At 47.4% G+C, this 21,016-nt stretch overlaps 1 protein-coding gene across 1 annotated transcript in view; it reads right to left on the reverse strand.

Annotated features, from left to right (window-relative positions):
- The window catches only part of ift80 (intraflagellar transport 80 homolog (Chlamydomonas)), a 101,502-nt gene that overhangs the window by 14,166 nt on the left and 66,320 nt on the right, over positions 1-21,016 (reverse strand). Inside the window, exons 10-15 of the mRNA XM_062553351.1 lie at positions 16,015-16,133; positions 13,477-13,551; positions 10,513-10,676; positions 10,019-10,083; positions 1,215-1,350; positions 374-521 (exon numbers count right to left, since the gene is read on the reverse strand). Coding sequence (XP_062409335.1) covers positions 374-521; positions 1,215-1,350; positions 10,019-10,083; positions 10,513-10,676; positions 13,477-13,551; positions 16,015-16,133 — 707 coding nt within the window. The remainder of the gene's footprint in view (positions 1-373; positions 522-1,214; positions 1,351-10,018; positions 10,084-10,512; positions 10,677-13,476; positions 13,552-16,014; positions 16,134-21,016) is intronic.

Here is a 21,016-nt window from a genome sequence, read left to right on the forward strand (position 1 = left end):
GACACCATGCAGTTCCTAGTGCCACACACATGTATGAGGATAGATACAGTAGGACACCATGCAGCTCTAGTGCCACACACATGTATGAGGATACTGTAGATAGGACACCATGCAGTTCCTAGTGCCACACACATGCATGAAGATAGATAGGACACCATGCAGCTCTAGTGCCACACACATGCATGAAGATAGATAAGACACCATGCAGCTCCTAGACGCAGGCTCTGGCTTGTCTCTGCCACACAGCGCATCTTATTTGCATAAACCCCGAGTGTAACCAACACCAACAGTACGCCACAAACAGGTACAGGCATGTGCACCTGAGCCATACTGAGACAGCGCTGGCGTTGTCACTAGGCCAGGTATCACTCACCTGGCGTCCTTCAGCAGAAGCGTCTTTGGCAGCAGGTCCTTGTCGACGAACACAACGCCGGGGTAGTACCATATGGTGAACTGGCTGTCCTGGACGCCACTCAGGATGTTCACCGAGTCGTTCCACGCTATCGTCTTCACCATGGTGCCTGTGAGGAGGAGGAGGAGGACGAGGAGGGACACTCTTTTGAATGGGGGTCATAAAGCTGAATGCCAAAGCTGTGCACAAATAAAACGCTTCAATCCATTTCCAAAGACACCAAATGAAACCCCTTAAACCCTTGAAGAAAACTAAACACACTTAATGTTAAGTCATCCCACTGATCAGACTCTCCTCACAGCCTCCACTTAGCCTTCACATCTTCACATCAGCAGCTCCTACCTATCTTCATACTGCTAGCCTTCATTCACATCAGCAGCTCCTACCTATCTTCATACTGCTAGCCTTCACGCCTTCACATCAGCAGCTCCTACCTATCTTCATACTGCTAGCCTTCATTCACATCAGCAGCTTCTACCTATCTTCATACTGCTAGCCTTCATTCACATCAGCAGCTTCTACCTATCTTCATACTACTAGCCTTCACGTCTTCCTGACGACCCACCTGTCTTGATGATGGTGTGTTCGCGAGCAAGACCACCTACCTATCTTGATGATGGTGTGTTTGTGTGCGAGACGACTTACCTATCTTGATGATGGTGTGTTCGTGTGCGAGACGACTTACCTATCTTGATGATGGTGTGTTCGAGAGCGAGACCACCTACCTATCTTGATGATGGTGTGTTCGCGAGCGAGACGACCTACCTATCTTGATGGTGTGTTCGTGCGTGAGACGACTTACCTATCTTGATGATGGCGTGTTCGCGTGCGAGGCGGCGGACAGAGCTCAGGTAAAGGTCGCGGTTCTTGTCGATGAGGGCGATCCTGCGGTCGCTGGCTGGGCCACACTGGTCCAAGGCAATCTCCATCACCTCCATCTGTGCGCAAGAAGACGGGTCACAAATGTACGATACAGCACAGATCATACTGTACAGTGTACACCATCTGCACTATAAACACACTGGATGGGGAGATTCTCCTGCAATATGATGAATGAAAGCACATGGACTGTCAGAGTCAGTACATGATGGGGCGGCCGTGGTGTACTGGTTAGGGCTTCGGGCTTGTAACCGGAGGGTTGCCGGTTTGATCCCCGACCAGTCCACCACGGTTGAAGTGCCCTTGAGCAAGGCACCTAACCCCTCACTACTCCACGAGCGCCGCTGGTTGGGCAGGTAGCTCACTGCTCTGGGTTAGTGTGTGATTCACCTCACTGTGTGTGTGCTTGGGTTAAATGCAGAGAAACGAATTTCCCTCACGGGATCAAAAAAGTATATATTCTATTCTATCCTATTCTATTCTAGAGTCATTCAGGCTCCTTGTTGAAATGAACAGGACGCGGCACAACAATTAAAGCTGCACTAAAGCACTTTTCCTCTGATGCACGCACACTATCTGTTTATCCACCAAATAACGACGTCCACAGACAAGGTAGAGCATGTTGCATGATTTTATGAACGTGTGATGTATTGCGACATCGAAGCAAGTCAAATTTTGAGTTTCTTAGGTCTCATTTCATCGAACTACAGGTACGCTACCCGATCTGGTAAAGTTACATAGTGCGGTTATAGCCGATAGAGGGCCGCGAAGTGAATGCAGAAGCGCCGTTCACCCTGTTACGAGTTGATGAACCACTGAAATAATTTTGGAAACATTATGTTACACTACGGAAAACTCTTTAATGTTGCTTTAACCGATATGAGCGCACATTAGGGGGAGGTCAGGGGGGGTCAGGACACTGACGCTCACACACATAATCCAGGGTATCTGCAGACACCACCCAGCACACACACACACACACACACACACACACCTAATCCAGGGTATCTGCACGGCCTAAAGAGCTTTTCTCCTGGCCAAGCAGAAAAATCCTGCTGAGTGGGGGATATTAATGCACCAAAAACCCTTTATCTATGCAAAGAGCCGATGACTAATGGCTGTAGGAGGGCTGAGGTACGGACAGTCTGAAGATTTGGCACACGCTGCAAACACCCTGTGACTGCTGGTCAAGGCCACGGAGCCATGGCACTGATTCTACTCAGTACAGCTGCGCGAGGAAGAGGGAGAGAGAGAGGGAGAGGGAGAGGAAGAGAGAGAGGGAGAGGGGGATAGAGAGGTAGAGGTAGAGGGAGAGGGAGGGGGGGATAGAGAGGGAGAGGGACGTTTTAGCAGCAGGGCCTGTGTCCTCCTATGACAGCTCTGGTGAGTGGCACGCACAGATTTCCAGGAGGAGGACACGGAAGGCCAGCGCTGAGAAACACTCCATTGATAATCACATAGAAGCAGCCAGGCGGCAGCGGCAGGCTACTCCACACTGCCTGATCTGATGAATGCAAGCTCCATTTCTCTTGGGTCATTTGGTTCCTGGGCTGAAGCGAGGCAGCTGTAATTTACACTGTGCCGAATGTGGTGTGTGTGTGTGTTGTGTGTGTATCTCTGTGTGTGTGTGTGTGTGTGTGTGTGAGAGAGAGAGAGAACGGCACACACTGTCCCGACACATACTCGACGCTCACTCAGCACCACGCCCTGCGAGCCCTCCTGTCCCGATTTCACACCTGTCAGGCGGGCAGAGCGGGGCAGCAGAGCGGGGCCTAATGTGCGCATTGGTTCAGGGGCTCGGCTTTCATTAGCGCGCATCTAATGGGACATGCAGCAGCAATGGGAACCAGAGGGGCAGATTAAATCAGAGAGGGTTAAAGCGGAGCGAGAGGCGCAAATGTTCGACCATTTCCGCGCTCTGTTTTCGCAAAGGGAAAATCCCCCTATAGCGGACCTAGAAAGTGCTTTACATTCCCGATCGATATCCCACTATGACGTCTTTGCGACTGCCTCTTTATGCAGACAGGAGCTGTTTGAATTTTGCTTCCATAGAGATGCATTATGTTGCTCTATCTTGTCAGTAATGAAGGATCTTTGATAAAACAGAGTGGCGACACTCCCATAGACCTCCATAGGAAAAAATGGCAGCGCTTTTTCCAGGCTACTTCCTCGTTATGGAACAATTACAGACAATCTCTTGGTCAATAGTCAATGAGTTAATTGATTACACCTTCCAGCATTCAGAAGTACATCTCACTCTCCTGCGATTCAGCCATTCAGCACAGGTTTTTTGAGACTTTTGATTGTGTGGCGGCAACATCAAAGAGTGTTGCAACTATCTCTATCTACCAGAGGGGCTGAACCAGAGGGGCTGAACCAGAGGGGCTGAACCAGAGGGGCTGAACCAAAGGGGCGTGGCCAGAGGGGCTGAACCAGAGGGGCGTGGCCAGAGGGGCTGAACCAAAGGGGCGTGGCCAGGGGACGTCTGCTTCTGCTTCACATTAGGTGAGCGTATTAAAGGCGCACCATCGTCCCCCACCCCCCCCACCCCGACGACGACCACGGGGCCAGCTGGCTGACGACCGCTCCAGAGCGGACCTCGGACGTTGTCCCCTCCTCGATCTGGAGCCGATGGAGCTATGCACACCATCAGGCTCAGGCCTGTGTGCTCCATCAGGGCTGTGTGCTCCATAAGGGCTGTGTGCTGTGTGCTCCATAAGGCCTGTGTGCTCCATCAGGGCTGTGTGCTCCATAAGCTCCATAAGGGCTGTGTGCTGTGTGCTCCATAAGGGCTGTGTGCTCCATCAGGGCTGTGTGCTCCATAAGCTCCATAAGGGCTGTGTGCTCCATAAGGGCTGTGTGCTCCATAAGGGCTGTGTGCTCCATAAGGGCTGTGTGCTCCATAAGGGCTGTGTGCTCCATAAGGGCTGTGTGCTCCATAAGGGCTGTGTGCTCCATAAGGGCTGTGTGCTGTGTGCTCCATAAGGGCTGTGTGCTGTGTGCTCCATAAGGGCTGTGTGCTCCATAAGGCCTGTGTGCTCCATAAGGGCTGTGTGCTCCATAAGGGCTGTGTGCTCCATAAGCTCCATAAGGGCTGTGTGCTCCATCAGGGCTGTGTGCTCCATAAGGGCTGTGTGCTCCATAAGCTCCATAAGGGCTGTGTGCTCCATAAGGGCTGTGTGCTGTGTGCTCCATAAGGGCTGTGTGCTCCATAAGCTCCATAAGGGCTGTGTGCTCTATAAGGGCTGTGTGCTGTGTGCTCCATAAGGGCTGTGTGCTGTGTGCTCCATAAGGGCTGTGTGCTCCATAAGGGCTGTGTGCTCCATAAGGGCTGTGTGCTCCATAAGGGCTGTGTGCTCCATCAGGGCTGTGTGCTCCATAAGGGCTGTGTGCTCCATAAGGGCTGTGTGCTGTGTGCTCCATAAGGCCTGTGTGCTCCATAAGGGCTGTGTGCTGTGTGCTCCATAAGGGCTGTGTGCTCCATAAGGGCTGTGTGCTCCATAAGGGCTGTGTGCTCCATAAGGCCTGTGTGCTCCATAAGGGCTGTGTGCTCCATAAGGGCTGTGTGCTCCATAAGGGCTGTGTGCTGTGTGCTCCATAAGGGCTGTGTGCTCCATAAGGGCTGTGTGCTCCATAAGCTCCATAAGGGCTGTGTGCTCCATAAGGGCTGTGTGCTGTGTGCTCCATAAGGGCTGTGTGCTCCATAAGGGCTGTGTGCTCCATAAGGGCTGTGTGCTCCATACGTTAGAACGGCATATCCGGGAACTTGACTCGCGAGAAACGTTCCAGCCCCTTCTGGGGGGAAAACAAACAACGCCTCTCATTAACTCCAATGCAAATTAGGGTCAATAAACGTAATTCGTACCGAAATCGTAGGAGTAAATAATAACAGAAAACACAACGAATCAATATGACCACTCAATATATTACCACTTTGCCGGTCGTTGACCGTGAAAGATACGTTCAAAAGCTTAATTCAATTAAGTAAAAACATGTTCCTTCAGGCTCCCGAGTAGCTTACTAGCAGTAGCAACAACCCCACTCAGTGGCCAGTGTCATACCCGGACATTTACTCATATCTCATTGAGTCTCAGTTAAAAGCTAAATTTTCCTGTATTTTTGGCCTCATATTTGAATTTTAATGTAGTGTAGTTGACTAAAAGGCTCAGATGTAAAGTATGCTCGTTAGATAATTCCAAGATGATAATTTCTGTCATAGTCTGTCTGTCTGATAAGTGTTAGCCTAGATTTCCGTTTCTTTGGTCTGATTAATTTGTGGTGTAGGCTAGCCTAATGTTAGGGGTTCTAAGCTTTGTAGTTGGTACACCCAACCACACAGCAACTTTTCGACATGTCTGTCTACCATGAACAACACCGTTCACTTTGGCTTGTTTCAGGCTTGTTCTGAGGGATTGTTTTCCCCTCAAAAGGGGCGTAGCGCAAACAACTTGCTCTGTGTGACGCGGGTCCGGTCTAACGTATCAGGGCTGTGTGCTCCATAAGGGCTGTGTGCTCCATAAGGGCTCCATAAGGGCTGTGTGCTCCATCAGGGCTGTGTGCTGTGTGCTCCATAAGGGCTGTGTGCTCCATAAGGGCTGTGTGCTCCATCAGGGCTGTGTGCTCCATCAGGGCTGTGTGCTCCATAAGGGCTGTGTGCTCCATAAGGGCTGTGTGCTCCATAAGGGCTGTGTGCTCCATAAGGGCTGTGTGCTCCATCAGGGCTGTGTGCTCCATAAGGGCTGTGTGCTCCATCAGGGCTGTGTGCTCCATAAGGGCTGTGTGCTCCATAAGGGCTGTGTGCTGTGTGCTCCATAAGGCCTGTGTGCTCCATCAGGGCTGTGTGCTCCATAAGGGCTGTGTGCTCCATAAGGGCTGTGTGCTCCATAAGGGCTGTGTGCTCCATAAGGGCTGTGTGCTCCATCAGGGCTGTGTGCTCCATAAGGGCTGTGTGCTCCATAAGGGCTGTGTGCTCCATAAGGGCTGTGTGCTCCATAAGGGCTGTGTGCTCCATAAGGGCTGTGTGCTCCATAAGGCCTGTGTGCTCCATAAGGGCTGTGTGCTGTGTGCTCCATAAGGGCTGTGTGCTCCATAAGGGCTGTGTGCTGTGTGCTCCATAAGGGCTGTGTGCTCCATAAGCTCCATAAGGGCTGTGTGCTCCATAAGGGCTGTGTGCTCCATAAGGGCTGTGTGCTGTGTGCTCCATAAGGCCTGTGTGCTCCATAAGGGCTGTGTGCTGTGTGCTCCATAAGGGCTGTGTGCTCCATAAGGGCTGTGTGCTCCATAAGGGCTGTGTGCTGTGTGCTCCATCAGGGCTGTGTGCTCCATAAGGGCTGTGTGCTCCATAAGGGCTGTGTGCTCCATAAGGGCTGTGTGCTCCATAAGGGCTGTGTGCTCCATAAGGGCTGTGTGCTCCATAAGGGCTGTGTGCTCCATCAGGGCTGTGTGCTCCATAAGGGCTGTGTGCTCCATAAGGGCTGTGTGCTGTGTGCTCCATAAGGGCTGTGTGCTCCATAAGGGCTGTGTGCTGTGTGCTCCATAAGGGCTGTGTGCTCCATAAGGGCTGTGTGCTCCATAAGGGCTGTGTGCTCCATAAGGGCTGTGTGCTCCATAAGGGCTGTGTGCTGTGTGCTCCATAAGGGCTGTGTGCTCCATCAGGGCTGTGTGCTCCATAAGGGCTGTGTGCTCCATCAGGGCTGTGTGCTCCATAAGGGCTGTGTTGGCGCTACAGAGATGTGTGTGTGCGCGCATTTGTCGTCCCAAAGTGTTAGGAGTTCTGCTTTTCTGGTGCTTGAAATAATCTCTGCGTTGTGTGAAACTACACAAGAGACTATTATTTTCTCATGCCTGTAGTATTCTCTGGCCTTTCAAAACCATCAACTCCTTTACATTGATATAGATTAACCTGAAAATAGCATTACTGCTAATACAATCAGGTACGATTCACTGAATAAACAAGACTCTAAAACTCTCCGTTTGACTCCAAGGGAGTGCACCTCACACACACACACACACACACACACAGCAATGAAAATGTGCATCGGTGCTGTAAGTAGTCTCAGATGAAAGCATCAGCTGAATAAATTTAATTAATAAAGTAAATGGATTTGGTGGCCTTCTAACCCCGAGCAAGTGCTTTTAAACGTGCAGGCTGCCGACCAACAGGAGTCTCTGTGTGTGTGTGTGTGTGTGTGTGTGTGTGTGGACACACACGTCTGTGAGGATGATGACGAAGATGATAATGAAGATGAAGATTATGTGTTTTTGGGATGAGTGTGGAGAGTGCGCAGCACTAGGGGTGAATTAACTCGTACATTAGAGGTGAAGCCACTCACCATGAGGACAAATGAACTCGTACAGTACAGTCGAGGTGAAGCCACTCACTATGAGGTCAAATTAACTCGTACAGTCGAGGTGAAGCCACTCACCATGAGGTCAAATTAACTCGTACAGTCGAGGTGAAGCCACTCACCATGAGGACAAATGAACTCGTACAGTCGAGGTGAAGCCACTCACCATGAGGACAAATGAACTCGTACAGTCGAGGTGAAGCCACTCACCATGAGGACAAATGAACTCGTACAGTCGAGGTGAAGTCACTCACCATGAGGACAAATGAACTCGTACAGTCGAGGTGAAGCCACTCACCAAGTCACCATGAGGACAAATGAACTCGTATATTCGAGGTGAAGCCACTCACCATAAGGACAAATGAACTTGTATATTTGAGGTGAAGCCACTCACTGTGAGGACAGATGAAGCAATAACGACAGAGAGAAGATATCTTCCCTTGAGCAAGTAACACACGTCGCCAGCCATAGCACACAGCATGCATGTGGCTGCGTGAGTGTGTGTGTGAGTGTGTGTGTGTGTGTGTGTGTGTGTCACTGAGTCTACACATACATGCGTAGAGGAAATATAAAGCGGTTCCTTTTGTCCTCACACACAGATATTCCTGTAAACAGGATATGATACGGCTTTAGGGAAGGCGCAGTTGGGGACACTAATTGGTGCTTACGGTAAAAGACATGTAAGCAGAAAGCTAAAACTGCTCTACTGACTTGAGCTTATAGGCAGTGTCCAAAAACACACACATTTACATGAAAAGGCTGGAGAATACTGATAGTATAGTGGGCGCACTATAGAATTTAGTGTGTATACCTGTGTACATTAACACATCTGTGTGAGTGTGTGTTTTTGTTTGTGTATGTATATTTGTGTGTGTACATTTTCCACGTGTTAGACTATTTAAGTGTGTGTGTGTGTGCATTTGTATTTGTGTTTATGTGTGTGTGTGTGTGTGTGTGTGTGTGTGCATTTGTGTCTGTCTGTGTGTGTGTGTGTGTGTGTGCACATTTGTGTCTGTGTGTGTGTGTGTATACGTGCGAGGGTGTGTGTGTGTGTGTGTGTGTGTGTGTGTGTGTGTGTGTATGTGTGTGTGTGCATACGTGTGAGGGTGTGTGTGTGTGTGTGTGTATACGTGTGAGGGTGTGTGTGTGTGTGTGTGTGTGTGTGTGTGAGGGTGTGTGTGTGTGTGTGCATACGTGTGAGGGTGTGTGTGTGTGTGTGTGTGCATACGTGTGAGGGTGTGGGTGTGTGTGTGTGTATAATTGTATGGGCCAGCTGGCTGCCTCCGCCCCTCTGCCTGGTCTTAGCGCTGCATGGCGAGGCCCTATCCAGGCCAGAGCTGCTGCTGCTCCTGCTCCTGGACGAGCCCCCTCTGTCTCCCTCCCTCAGTCACGCTGCTCTCCTGCACTCACTCTCCTATCCTCCGGAGGGCGCTGTTACTTTTTCTGCCCGAAGCTGCTCTGCACTAGATACTGTACATTACGCAGCACAAAAGGACTGCGCCAGCACAAGGAGACGGCTGAGGGGCTGGTGTCAGCAGACACAGCTGGCTCGTTTAGAAGTAGCTTTCATGCAGACAGTACTGTACAAATGACTTTTGACTTCAAAGAAGCTAAAGGTTTGTAGTCAAAAAGAAAAAAAAAAGAAAAAAAAGATTTTACTTGGATTTCATTTCCAGTTTAGCTTGAACTGGAAGAGTAAACATGAGAGCAACAGTATGAGCGGTCGGTGAGCACGTTGAGGAAAAGAGGGCTTCTTGGCCCGATTCTTTGGTGCTTCCATCAGAGTGGTCCGAGTGCGTCAGCGACAGCTTTGAATAATGAGCTGCTCCTCTGGGCAGAGAGGCGCGCACAGCTGAAATTAGCAACCGAGGAGCGCGCCAGCACAACATCTGCAGCCCCGCCATCACATCTGCACAAACAGCCCGCCCAGAAACATCAAGCACAGCTTACCTTGCGGGTTAAAGGCTTACCATCTGATAAACATGAAGCTCAGCTCACCTTGCGGGTTAAAGGCTTACCATCTGATAAACATGAAGCTCAGCTAACCTTGTAGACTAAAGTGCAGCTTACCTAAACCCAGTTTACCTTGTGGGCTAAAAGCACAGCTTACCTAAACCCAGTTTACCTTGTGGGTTAAAGCACAATTTACCTAAACCCAGTTTACCTCGTGTGTTAAAGGCTTGTTTACTTTGTGGGTTAAAGGCTTGTTTACCTTGCGGGTTAAAGGCTTGTTTACCTTGCGAGTTAAAGGCTTGTTTACCTTGTGGGTTAAAGGCTTGTTTACCTTGTGCGTTAAAGGCTTGTTTACCTTGTGGGTTAAAGGCTTGTTTACCTTGTGGGTTAAAGGCTTGTTTACCTTGTGGGTTAAAGGCTTGTTTACCTTGTGGGTTAAAGGCTTGCCATCTCCCAGGGGTTTCCCCGTCTGAGCATCAAACAAGTAGATCTCTGAAAAGAGTCACAGTTGTACAAGAAAAAAATAATTAATTTGATTTGTTGACTGAACTGATTCATTTAAAATGATGATTTAAAAAGAAAACAACGAGCATAGTCTTGCCAGAACTACTACTTCATGTTGATGTGCTAAGTTGGCCACAATTCCTCATGAACTGCGGCTTGAGGTTAGATGAATTGCTCTTACATTGCTTTAAAAAGCCAACATAGCATACAGTACATACGTTATGGACACTCCAACATTTCCTTCTAACTAGTCCACTTTATTATCATATGCTGAAAATATAATGCAATGAAAAAATGCTTGAAAGAATGAATACTAAAATGCCTTTCCATGAAGGCCACACCATAACAGGAGCACACTTCAAAGGACACTACAAAAGAACACTACGCCACTACGCCACCTAACCACCAGGCTCTTACGCTTCTCGTCCGCTTTGTCTCGGATGGCGATCGTGTCATTGCTGATGGAGACGGACTGAGCGTTCAGAATGTCCGTTCGCATTCCCGGGAACTTGGGCGAAGAGACCAGACGGCCCTCGTAAGAGTACACGTACACCCCTCCTCCATCCACCAGCAAGAAATATCTGGAAAACAAATCATTTGGATCAACAAACCAATATGATGGTGCATCTGAATATGAACTCTTTTTTCATATTTTTTGGGCTTTTCTGCCTTTAATGATAGGGTAGTAGAGAGAGAGACAGGAAGCGAGTGGGAGAGACCACGGGGGTGATCGAACCCGGGGCGTACGGTGCAGGTGAATATGGACTCTTGAGCAATCTTCATACAGGGTGGCTTTATTGATGTACAGAGTACTCAGGAAGTTGACTTGGTGATGCAAAAAAGAAGCTTAAAAGAAAGATAGAAGACTAAGTTAAGGAAATTAAAAAGAAGGAAACGTTTAAGACAGGGTTAAAAGGATTCCACGTACAATAATTAAGACAATAGATAATACTAAGAACACAATAAATTAGATACACATATTTCAGCAACACTAGTACATCATAACGATATGCTGGGGGGGGGGGGGGGGGGGGTGTTGGGTGTTCTATCGTAATATGTGTGAAAAACTGACGTTGTCGTCAAGGTTTCCTGTCTAGCTGTGTAAGGAGAGTGTACCTCGCTGCGCACTAATCTGTGTCCCTCTCACCTACAGGTAGGGGGACCAGCTGTGTCCCTCTCACCTACCTGTAGGGGGACCAGCTGATTTTCTAGTAACTAGTTGACGAGAATAACCCTGTCAGAATTTGAGGTGAAAACAGACGTAAATTTCACCCTCGCTAAAAGACACATCTTCATGTTGCACTATTGTTCACTGAAATGGACTTTGTTTAGAGTGGAGCAAATAGACGGAGATTAATAAGCTCCATGCTTTCGCCTTCTTATATCTACTATATTAATAGTTCACGTACTTCATGTTTGTTTTCCGTCCTTGTTGAAACAGTCTTTCGGTGAAATGACTAACCATTAAACTGAGACATAACTGCACGACTATATTTCCATGAATACTCTCTTGAAACTCGAGTTGAGGTTTTAGTAAAAGTGGTGACACTTTGCGACGAAAAACAGAGAACCCTGACTTATACCCTGACCTGTTGCCTCATTGGTGAAAAAAAAAAAGACAATGATCATTTCTCTCCGTGCAGGAAAAGAAGCAGCAACAGGAGCAGCTGGCCAGCAACAGGCTTGGTTTTCTTCTGGGTTTATGGACGAAAATCCTCCCAAACAGAAAACCATTAGGGCCTGTGCTGTGTGACAAACGAGCGTCCCTTTTCCATACTCTAATTAGGCTCCTACTCAGAGATCTGCTGGGAGCGGGCCTCACTTGGGCACAGAAGCAGCGGGCATGCCTGCGTACGGGCGGAAAGAAAGGGGCCCACAGACACAACGGCGGAGTGGGGAGGGGAGTGGACACGAGGGCACACTCAGTGACACGTACAGTGGAGACGACGCTAGCATCAGCTCTCAATGTAAAAAACGTACTGTTTAAACTACTCAGTGACACACAGAAACGACACAACCATCAGCTCTCCATGTACAAAAAAAAGTCCTATTTAGACTACTCAGTGAGAAGAAGAAACGACGCAAGCATCATCTCTCTATGTACAAAACATCCTACTTAAACTATTCAGTGAGAAGTACAAACAACGCAAGCATCATCTCTACAAGTACAAAACATCCTATTTAAATCACTCAGTGAGAAGTAGAAACAACGCAAGCATCAGCTAAATGTCCTGTTTTGCTGGAGTCTTTGGTTGTGAATACTTGTTACTGCATGAATTGCATTGTTCGTCTGTAATTTACGATGACCATTAAAAACAAAAGTGGGAAAGTGTCCATTCTATTGTGTCTAATGTCCATTGTATTGTGTCTAATTCTACACGTACACCAGTAAGGATGAGGTGCTGGTCTAACTTCAGAGAGCCACAAGGCAACGTGGAGCTGGAGAAAGGGAGGATACTAGGACAGTGACCGAGAGAGTGGACACACTGAGTGGACAGAGCAGACAACAAGAGCAGAAGTGACAGAAAGGAATATAATAATAATAATAATAATAATAATAATAATAATAATAATGATGATAATACTTTTAATGTATATGTAAGCAATAAGCCCCAAGAGGCCGTAGTTTACACTGATTCTAGAACAGCTAAGGGGTGTTGCTAGGCACGACGCGTCACTACGTCCATCTAGCAAGATTTCATGAAGCAAAGGCAAAGCAACAAAAAATTCTTCCGCCTACAAATATATTTCCTCCATTTTGTACAAGTTGTGGTAGTGCATTAGCCTAGCAATCTAGACGCCCCTAGTGGCAGCAAATGTAATTTGGCTGGCGGGGCAGTCTAGGCACGATCCATAGAGCCAGGGAGCTGAGAACTCGAATCACCAGCGGGCCAATCACAGCGTGTATAGAGTCGGTGGGTGGGCTTAACATACAGTAATGGTGACTGACATGCGACCAGAAGTTGCGACGGTAACGCATCCTGTTATTTGAAAACAAGAAGATGATTCGTTTAGCGTTATCCTATTGCGGGGAGGGAATTTGAAAGACAACTGTTTATCCCACCCCTCCGATTGAGCCCTGTCTACGGTGAGTGTCCAGACCCTACATCTTGATGTGGGTCTGGCTCGTCAGGCTAGTAACGCATTAATATAGAACGAAATGCGGTCAAGGTGTATGTTTGTGTTGGATTTTACAACGGCATCAAACGCGATTCAGCCAATCATAATCAAGGACCAGAAGTATCCGCTTTAGAAAGTGCCTTTTTCAAACCTAAGGTTGTTGTAAAGTCTGGAAAGGCATGTGATGATCAGGTGTGATGATCAGGTGTGATGATCAGGTGTGATGGACAGGTGTGATGGTGTGTGTGGACATGTGCTCACCTCTCTGTCTGTACGATCAGACTTACAGTTCCCTCTTTCAGGTCAAAGATCAGCGGTGTGTTCCAGTTCTTAGTGCTGAAGACAAACAACAGGACACAAGACTCAGTTCATGACCCAATGTTAGCACTGAAGACAAACAACAGGACATAAGACTCAGTTCATGACCCAATGTTAGTGCTTAAAACAGCAGGACACAAGACTCAGTTCATGACCCAATGTTAGCGCTGAAGACAACAGGACACAAGACTCAGTTCATGACCCAATGTTAGTGCTGAAGATAAAAAACAGGACACGAGACTCAGTTCATGACCCAATGTTAGCACTGAAGACAACAGGACACGAGACTCAGTTCATGACCCAATGTTAGTGCTGAAGACAACAGGACACGAGACTCAGTTCATGACCCAATGTTAGTGCTTATGACAACAGGACATGAGACTCAGTTCATGACCCAATGTTAGTGCTTAAGACAACAGGACATGAGACTCAGTTCATGACCCAATGTTAGTGCTTAAGACAACAGGACATGAGACTCAGTTCATGACCCAATGTTAGTGCTGAAGACAACAGGACATGAGACTCAGTTCATGACCCAATGTCAGTGCTTAAGACAACAGGACACGAGACTCAGTTCATGACCCAATGTTAGTGCTGAAGACAACAGGACACGAGACTCAGTTCATGACCCAATGTTAGTGCTGAAGACAACAGGACATGAGACTCAGTTCATGACCCAATGTTAGTGCTTAAGACAACAGGACATGAGACTCAGTTCATGACCCAATGTTAGTGCTTAAGACAACAGGACATGAGACTCAGTTCATGACCCACTGTTAGTGCACACGGCCCTGGGACTGCAGACAAGACAGGAGAGTCACTATAGACGAGCCAATGCAGTTCTACCTGGCTGGCTCATCAGTTACCTCATCTGAATTAAGACAGAGGGTGCCTCTCAACTTCTCTCCTTGATCCTCGACGCGCGATCCTCCAGGCTCGTTCCCACTGATCTATAACTAACACTGGATAGACTATCCCATTGTTGCCGCCCCATCATTCTTTATGTAGATCAGTGAGGACGAGGACCGAGGAAAGAAGGGAGGACGTATAAAAGACTAAATGAGAGGCACCCATAAAGAGAACACAGAGCTCTGCCCACGAATAACTATAGGTACTCGTGGGTGGCCTCAGGAGATGCTGAACATTACAGTGTCTAACTTGAGTCAGGATTATCAGGGGATCTGATCAAATATCCTGTCAGGATTAGCAAAACCGTTTCAAACGTCTCTCTCTGTGGCGTCTAGGACAGCTGTGTCTCTGGTGGTGAGGTGTGACTTGTGGGAGAGCCCTGTGAAGAGCCCTCAACAGGACTGCTATTGGCCCTGGGCCGCAGAGCAGAGCAGAGCGGAGCAGAGCTGAGGCAAGCCCGGACTTGCTCTAGTGAAAGCCAATCCACACTGCACCGCCTGCACTTTGAATTATTCACCAGTGCTTGACAAGCAGATTTCAGCTCAGGGCTGATATTCCTAAGGTCAGGACAACGGCGTATTCACTAGAGACGCTTGATGGAGAAGTGCGAGGCTGCGATGCCTACTTCTGACAGAGAGTGATATGGAGCAGGGTTAAAGCGGAGCGAGAGGCGCAAACGTTCCACCATTTCCGCATTCTGTTTTCGGAAAGGGGAGGGGGGCGAAATCCCCCTTTAAGCAGACCTAGAAAGTGATGTTACAGTCGAACTGAACTGCTTGCCAATCTGACAGAGATCGATATCCCACTATGACGACTTTGCGACACGCCTCTTTAAGCAGACAGGAACTGTTCGATTTTTGCTTCCATAGAGATGCATTATGTTGCTCTATCTGGTCAGTAATGAGGGATCTTAGCTGATACGGAGCAGGGTACTGTGATTACAGCAATCAGGAGTCGCCCTGTCCACCCACTATATCACCAGCACTTAGAGTCTGAGCCCATAACAAGAAAGAGAGCCAGGTGTTCTGTACAGGTATGCAATCTAGGTTGCTCGACAAAACACACACACACGCACGCACGCACGCACCCCCCCCCCCCCCCCCCCCCCCACACACACACACACACACACACACACCTCTGCACATTTGTATCTTTAGACAGGTAATTTTTATCTGAAGCAGTTCATCTGTGGATGGTAGTGTACTGTATATGCTGGCTGAAGCGGCTGCTCCACTCACACCAACCCAAATGCAACGGCCCCATTACCAGAGCAGGCCATGTGTGTACAGTATCAACCTGTCTGGGACTCAGTGTGATGGAGAGATCAAAAGAGCGGACAAGAGAGAGAGAAGAGAGGGACGGTGAGTACAGTATGAGTGAGAGGATGATTGTGTATGTGTGTGAGAGAGAGGGAGAGAGAGAGAGAGAGAAAGGAGGACTGAGTGTATGTGTGTGTGGTGATTGATTGTGTGTACATTTGTGACCTAGAGTAGATTTAGGATTGAGTGTGTGTGTGTGTGTGTGTGTGTGTGTGTGTGTGTGGTGTGTGTGTGTGTGTGTGTGGCGCAGTACCTGTAGACGTAGCACTGCAGCGAGGTGGTGACCACCAGGTGGCCATGACCCAGAGACGCCTTCACCACACGGTCTCTGAACTCCAGCACGTCCACCGCCTCATTCAGGACGTTCCTCACCTGACACACACAGACACACACACACACACACACACACACACACACACACACACACACACACACACACACACACACACACACACACACACACACACACACACACACACACACACACACACACACAAAGAACAGTAGCAAGACATTACATAACCACAATGATCACCTACAGTATTTTGGAAGCAGCTCCTCTGAAGTTCTCATCCAACCCAAAGGAAACAGCAGAGAGCTGAAGTGTTCTCAGGAATACAGCGTTCCAGAAATACAGGCAGTGATTCCGGATCACACGCACATTTACATGTTCCTCTACACGTATAAATTTAACAGACACTTTTATTCAAAAGGAGGAACATTCAGGCTTCGATGCAGAGGAGACCGTCGGTAGCAATTAAAACTAGTCAATAGTACTATTACAAGAGGATGAGACTGCCTACAACTTGCATAGGAGCCATATCAGTTTCAAGTCTGAAATCCATACAGCGCATGGCAATATTCCTGAGAATATCTCGCTAGAATTCTTGATTTCACATCATACTATTTCAGCCATAGACTGTATATATAGGTTCTATATATACAGTCTATGATTTCAGCCATGAAGACCTTGGTTCAAAAGCCTGAGGTCTGATCTGCTCTCTTATTTGAAAGAGGTGTGTGTGTAGGAACCAACGCAGTGTTTCAGGTTGATCTTAGACTATATGAAGTAGGCTGTGATCTGGACTAAGACTACATACTGGGACACCAAAATGAAAGGGTCACAAATTGTAAAATAGCATGTCCTTTCTTTTTTGAGCTTGGACTTCATATACAAACACACCTATGCATTAATGTATAGGCGGGAGCTTAGCAGGTGGGGTATAATTACAGTCAGTAAGGTAAGATATAGTCCCCCTACAGGACATCACAGAGGTAAGGGGAGCACACCCACTTGCAGAAATATCTAGACTCTGCTATTTATAGGTACAGCAGTGAAGCAGCTCCACCGTGTCCATACTGGAGCCATTTGAACTGTGACCTTTATAAGGACATTGACCAGCATGCATTGTGGTAAAGCGTTTTAGCTTTCCCACTGCACACAACTTTACATTGGTAGGAGCTATTGGGCTATCACTATATTTGGCAGCTATTAAGCTATCACTATACTGACAGTAGCTATTGGACTATATCTATAGCTATTTCTATATTGTAGTAGCTATTAAGTTATCACTATATTGTCAGTAGCTATTATAGGCTATATTGCAGTAGCTATCACTATATTGGTAGTACTGTAGCTATTGGGCTATCGCTATATTGGTAGTTGTAGCTATATTTAGTGATAAGTGATAATACATTTGTATGCATCACCTTGTTTTTGAGAAGGAGAATCTTTTACAGAAAACCTCAACATACCGAGAAGGTAATTGGAACAATATTTCTAACCATACTTGTTTCTTATTACTACATTATTTTTTAATATTATTCAACTACATTATACATACTGTAAAAAGAAACATTAGATTAGATCGAAGCATGTTGTTGGTGTGGTCTAACATTACCTCTGATACAGTAGTTAGCTGATAGAGTAGCTTGTTAAGTTATTTTTTTTAGATGAACTATGAGTTAATTTGGAATGAATACAACATGCTCATTAAGTAAAGGAAACTGAGCTATTTGTTGTTCGCCATTAATGTGTGGTGAGCAGCATTACACTGACAAGGCAGTTTGAGTATCAATATCACTGAGAAGGATTTCCCATCTTACAGATTTATATACTCAATTCCAGCCAGCGTTCAGTGTTTCAGCCACCACTAAATATACATGCCCTGAACGGCCCTGGAAACAAACAAGGATTTTATAGTGATCTTTCCCATGGGTTGCATTATAGTTCCCATTCACATCCAGTAAAGAAAAGGCTTGTTAATGATCATGGTTAATAAGATAATTAGCTAAGGATATTTCATCATGGTTTTAGAAATGTCTTTCTGTGTCATTTTATTAGTTTTCTGTAACAAATGTCAACAAACATCATGAATTCTTTTTTAAACTGCTTTCCTTTCATCCAATACTGGCCAGCCAGTAAGAGCTACTTTGTTACACTGTAAAGTATTTCACATTATTTACACAACGCACAACTCTGACTTTCTTGCACACAAATCCTGTCCAATAAACATGATGTTGAGGTAAAACACTGTGATGTCCATGTGTGCATTGCATGGAAAGTGTGTTTTAGAGAGTGTGGAAAGGAGAGCGAGTGTTTAGGAGTGTGTATGTGTGTGTGTGTGTGTGTGTGTGTGTAAAAGAGAGAGAGAGAGAATGAGACAAAGAGAGCGAATGAAACAGAGAGAGTGTGAGTGAGCATGTGTTTGTGTGTATATTTCAAGCCTTTAAATTATTTTTTTTAACCTCTCTGTAAACCAAATTAGTCCGTGCAACAACCAGGAATAAAAACACTTGACCACAGGCTGGTATATTTAGATGCCTGATTCACAAACCATTGGCAGATGTGCCCTGCTGAAAAAAAGACAGGGGGAGAGGAGTGAAGAGAGGAGGAGAGGAAAAGAGAAGTGGAGGAGAGGAGAGAGGAGAGGAGAAGTGGAGAGGAGAGAGGAGAAGAGAAGTGGAGAGGAGAAAAGGAGGGGAGAGGAGAAAGGAGGAGAGAAGTGGAGAGGAAAAGAGAGAGCAGGAGAAGAGAAAGGAAAGAGGAGAGAGGAGGGGAGAGAAGAGAAGCAGAAGCAGAGGAGAGAGGAGAGAGGAGGGGAGAGAGTGAAAAAAGGCACAAGAGAGGGAGAGGGAAAAAAATAATTCACAGCTCAGCTGAAAAGAAATGTCTGAAGACAGTGGTTGGCTTGGCCTGCTCAAACAGAACTCTGCTCCGCTCCGCGCCTCTCAGCTGTGGCTGTCTACGGCAAGTGTGTTTGTGCATGTGTTTATGTGTATATGTTCGTCTGTGTGTGTGTGTGTGTGTGTGTGTGTGTGCGTGTGTGTGTTGGCAGCATGTAAACTCTACCTTGTGGTTTTCGTGAGCTTAAACACACTCGGTGGTGGAGCGGCCCCAGACAAGCTGGCCATTGTCACCCGCGTACAGAGGGAGTCTTATGGCATAATGTATGGGCCCAAGTGCTGGCGCCCTGGGACTTCACTCTGGCGCGCTCCCTCGCTCGCTTCTTCCTCCTCCTCCTCCTCCTCCTCTCTTTACTTCACTCGTTTGCCACTTTTCTCTCTCCCTTATTCTTTCCCTCTCTCCTTCCTTCTTTCTTTGTCCCCTCTTTCCTCTTCTCTGTCCTTCTTTCCCTCCTCTAACTCTTTCTCCCCCCTTACTTTCTCTCTCCCTCCCTCTCTTCCCCCTTCCCCCTACCCCCGCATTCACTCTCTTTTTAAATAGAGCATTACTTCACAAAAAAAAAAACCTCACAAAAGCCAATTCACTCAGCCAGTCAGACAGCTACTGTGCTAAATCATTTATTTGAAAGGAAAATGTGCGACAGTTTGGATGAAGAAATAAATAAATGGATGAATTTAATCAATGAATATTTCAAAAAATAAAATAAAATAAAGTTTAAAAATCATGAGTTTTAACCTCTAACAGCCAAAGTTCTGGCCATTCAGTACCACTGCTTCAGGGCTACACCAATCTGGTCGTGTTATCATGCATCATAGTGTTAAGCAACATATTACCAACAAGACCCAGGGAATGTAGTATGTATGTATGCACTGTAGAGTGTAGTATGTATGCACTGTAGAATGTAGTATGTGCAGTATGCACTGTACAGTATGTATGTGTGCACTTCACTCCTCTTTGCGTCTGCTTCCAGTTGATAGGTGCCCTTCCAGAGAACTAGCGCAGGAACTTTGTTGACTTGGTCAGATACAGACAGTGCATGTCAGCAACATGTCAGTGTTTTCATCCGGAGGGGAATCACTGCTCCAAGCAGTCCTCCATCTCATCAGTCTTTACTGAGGAAATCTCCTGTGTGTCCTTCTCAACCCTATCTTCATCCATCCTCTCACTGAAACACGGTAAACACACACCGCAACACCTTCCGTCTCCTGTGGGATTAATAAAGCATCTGCGGAGGAGTGCATGATGCACGGCCACAGTGCTGAGGCCCTGGAGGGAGAGTCTAGATCATCCTCGTGTCTCTCTCTCTCTCTCTTTCTCTCTATCTGGATGGCCAGTGGTCAGTGCTGAGGCCCTGGAGGGAGAGTCTAGATCATCCTCGTCTCTCTCTCTCTCTCTCTCTCTCTCTCTCTCTCTCTCTTTCTCTCTATCTGGATGGCCAGTGGTCAGTGCTGAGGCCCTGGAGGGAGAGTCTAGATCATCCTCGTCTCTCTCTCTCTCTCTCTCTCTCTCTCTCTCTCTCTCTCTCTCTCTTTCTCTCTATCTGGATGGCCAGTGGTCAGTGCTGAGGCCCTGGAGGGAGAGTCTAGATCATCCTCGTGTCTCTCTCTCTCTCTCTCTCTCTCTCTCTCTTTCTCTCTATCTGGATGGCCAGTGGTCAGTGCTGAGGCCCTGGAGGGAGAGTCTAGATCATCCTCGTCTCTCTCTCTCTCTCTCTCTCTCTCTCTCTCTTTGGACGGCCAGTGGTCAGTGTTGAGCACCAAACGGAGGCGTGTGATGCGGCGTGTTGGTCGGCGCGGCGGGCGAGGAGTCCGGCCTCCTCTTGGACAGCGCCTGCCTCCCGTGGCACAGCTCGGCCCCGTCTGGGAAAGCACTCGAGCCGCTGGGCCCCAGCTGTGTGGTCCACTGTGTTTGCGCTCGCAGCTCTCAAAGAGGCAGGAGCTCTCAGATGTTCTTAGTGTGAGCATAGTGTGAGCATTGTGTGTGTGTGTGTGTGTGTTTGAGAGAGAGAGTGTGTGTGAAAGCCTGTGCGAGTGTGTGTGTGTGTGTGTGTGTGTGTGTGTGTGTGTGT

Source organism: Sardina pilchardus, chromosome 13 (genome assembly GCF_963854185.1).
Source record: "Sardina pilchardus chromosome 13, fSarPil1.1, whole genome shotgun sequence".
Classification (NCBI taxonomy): domain Eukaryota; kingdom Metazoa; phylum Chordata; class Actinopteri; order Clupeiformes; family Clupeidae; genus Sardina; species Sardina pilchardus.